General features: G+C 42.0%; 1 protein-coding gene across 1 annotated transcript; it reads right to left on the reverse strand.

Annotated features, from left to right (window-relative positions):
* Nucleotides 1-405: 405 nt before the first annotated feature.
* Nucleotides 406-1,146, reverse strand: LOC108787798 (claudin-8-like). Its single transcript, XM_018557443.1, has one exon. The coding sequence runs from the start codon at nt 1,126-1,128 to the stop codon at nt 406-408; it is 723 nt and encodes a 240-aa protein (XP_018412945.1). The 5' UTR covers nt 1,129-1,146.
* Between the last annotated feature and the right edge of the window lie 1,857 nt (nt 1,147-3,003).

Here is a 3,003-nt window from a genome sequence, read left to right on the forward strand (position 1 = left end):
CAGCCCCAACAGGAACGAAGAGGAAACCCCTGCAAAGAGAATGAAATCTTTGGTGGCTAGCAGGACTTTTAACCCCATGGGAAGATTTCCTATCTATTCCTGTTCTGGTGACAACCCAAAATTTGGGATATTCTTTCACTTTCAGTGATGACAGTCACCACGACCAGTAGAGGGGGTGAATCCCCTTAATGGGAACACAGACCGCAATAGAAATCTCACAAGTGTTCTAAACTCCCTCACAAGTGTTCTAAACAAGTGTATATTTACTAATAATTTAACATTTAATATTTACCTCCATTTTAATCTCCATATGTTGTAATTGTCTAACATTGTCCAACAATTCAAATGTCACTGTGAGATAGCTTGGTGAGATTCACCGCTTTATTCATATTTCTTGTAATGTAGTTATATTCTTATGTCTTCATTTTTCCTGGAATGAAGTCTAAACACACGGAGTTCTCTTGCTAAAGGCTTTTCCTCTGGACAAGGGTGAGGATGTAGCTGACATTCATCTGATATATGGACACAGCTCCCATTTCTGCACTGACAAGGGTGGTACCAGCAAAATATGGATCCTCCAATCAAGAACAATAGGGCAGTTGGCCAACCGAGCATGACTGCCTCACCAATTTCCTGCTGCTGGACAATTTTACAATAAGAAAAGCAAACGGCTCTCATGACATTGACGGCTACAAGTGTCACGGGCATTAGCACCAAAATGCCAGCAATTATGTAGCTGATACCGGCAAATAGAAGTAAGCAGCGTTGGCTGCCCGTGTTCTTCTTGCAGCACTTGTTAAACAGCATGCCAATAAGACCGTTCAAAAATCCAGTAATTGCTGCCAGCACTGCAAAGGACATGAGCGCTTTAGAAATCTTCAGATCTGGAGTCAGTGAATTGGATGCAGAATAGGATTGACAAGACATTGAACTGCCGCTTTGCCTCACACAAGTTACCCACAGCCCATCCCACCGGCTTATCCAGTGTCCATCAAGTCTCCTGCCATAGCTATTGCTTTCTGCTACAATAGACACTCTCCAATGGGGCATCCCACAGACAGCAAACGTGAGAATCATGGCTATGCCACCCAATATCATGGCAATGGACTGGACTATACAGTGAACCATGATGGCAATAAGCTTAGGTCCTTTCTTAGAAGATCAGGAGGAATCTGAGGAAGGAGAATCACACTTTTTAACACACCTTTGATTGTTCAGAGTCAATGATTTGACTGCTTTTTCTTGATTTGTTCAGTATCCTTGCTTTGAATCTCTCTGGGTGTTCAATATGTCCTATTTAAATATTAGTGTCTTCTCTGTGGATGTTTAATTTCTTCTCTTTGGTTGTTCACTGTGCTGTCTCTGGACTTAGTATTTAGCTTTGATGTGCAGTGTCTTCTCTTTGATGGTTCTGTCTCCTCTCCTTGGATGTTCAGTGTCTTCTCTTTAAACCTTCAGTGTTCCCAGATGTATTTCATGTTCAGGTCTCAGTTTCAGCAAGTTCTGGAAAACCGTGCCTTACCAGTCAATTTATTATGGCTCTGGCATGTGTATGAAGTATATGTGTTACATAACTTGTGAGGTGCGGCTTATCCAAGACGTCCCGTCTAAACACAACTCAGTGATCCAACTCAGCACATTAACACCTGAGGCTATGAAAACCTGACACTCTCAGCACAGGGAAACCACACGCCTAAGGGATGTCTATGGGGAAACTGTGATTAATGTGTTTAGTATCTTCTGTGTACAGAATGTACATTATGTACAACACTAAAAAAACTACTAGTTGACATGTGATTATTTAGATCAGCCTTTCTGAACCTTTTGATTCCTTTGAAACCTGAAATTATTTTTAGGTCTTAGAGTATACCAGCTAAAGTTAATTCATATGGGGTCAGTGGGAAAAAATCCCCTTACATTGATGGCCAGTGGTCAGAATATCACACTTATAGGCAGCTAAAAAGATTACTGTGTCATGCCATTGACTATGCTAAGTGGTGTTGGTCTCAGAACCATACAGGCACCATCAAATGAGTGGTCAATCAGCCTCAGGTCAAGGAACCCTAGACCTGTGTAGGGTTTGTAGGGACCCTGGGGTTCCACAGAACCCTCATTGAGAATGGCTAATCTAGATGTTTTAGCTAGATGTTAGGTGGTAAAAGCTAAGATTTTAAAACATAAAGGTAACTACAAACATGGACTTCTGAGTGTAAATAAGCAACCATACCCTCAGTTGAACTCAGTTCATCGCTATTCAGCAGGGCCAGTGCTAGACTATTTTGCGCCCTATGCAAGACCAGCTACTTGCACCCCCCCCCCAGCCCCCCTCTTGCAGTGCAGCCCTCAATACCTTGCACCCCCCCCCAGCCCCCCTCTTGCAGTGCAGCCCTCAATACCCCCCTGAGCGTGCACGGCCCCACTCTCCTGCCGGCTAGCATCCACAGGCGATAGATAGATGTAAGCATTTGGAGAATGTCACCAGCACACCAATTTCTTTACAGCAAATAAGTGATTATTTATTGACATGTGCTGTCTCTCGTTTTGCAGTTCAATGCAAAGGAAGGACATTGGATTTTTGGCAGGCTTAGCAGCTCTTTTGTTTTTGCATTTGTAGAGAGGGTACTTATCCTGAAAAAGAAGAAAACGAATGCAACCACCACTTCTAAAGAAATAAGAGAGCTGCAGTGTTTTAAACATTTCTAACATTTAGATATACTATACTTTAAGAATGGATACATATTTAAGGTAAAATTTCACTGGTGTTAAAACACTTCCACGAGGGTTGCTATTAAAGTTTCTTTCTAATTTAAAAAATATATAATGCCAATTAAAGGGAAAATTGCAGTTGGCTTTTAAAAGTTGGCTTTTATTTTCAAAACAATAAAAATTCAGGCCCAGTGGATGTTCAAAGGCTGATCTGCATCTTCATGCCCCTGCAGCAAACTAGGGGGATAGTGCAGTTTGGTCAAAGCTGTACCCCTCTATGTCACTTCAGAAGGAAAG

Source organism: Nanorana parkeri, unplaced genomic scaffold (assembly GCF_000935625.1).
Source record: "Nanorana parkeri isolate BGI_ZX_2015 unplaced genomic scaffold, ASM93562v1 scaffold284, whole genome shotgun sequence".
Taxonomy (NCBI): domain Eukaryota; kingdom Metazoa; phylum Chordata; class Amphibia; order Anura; family Dicroglossidae; genus Nanorana; species Nanorana parkeri.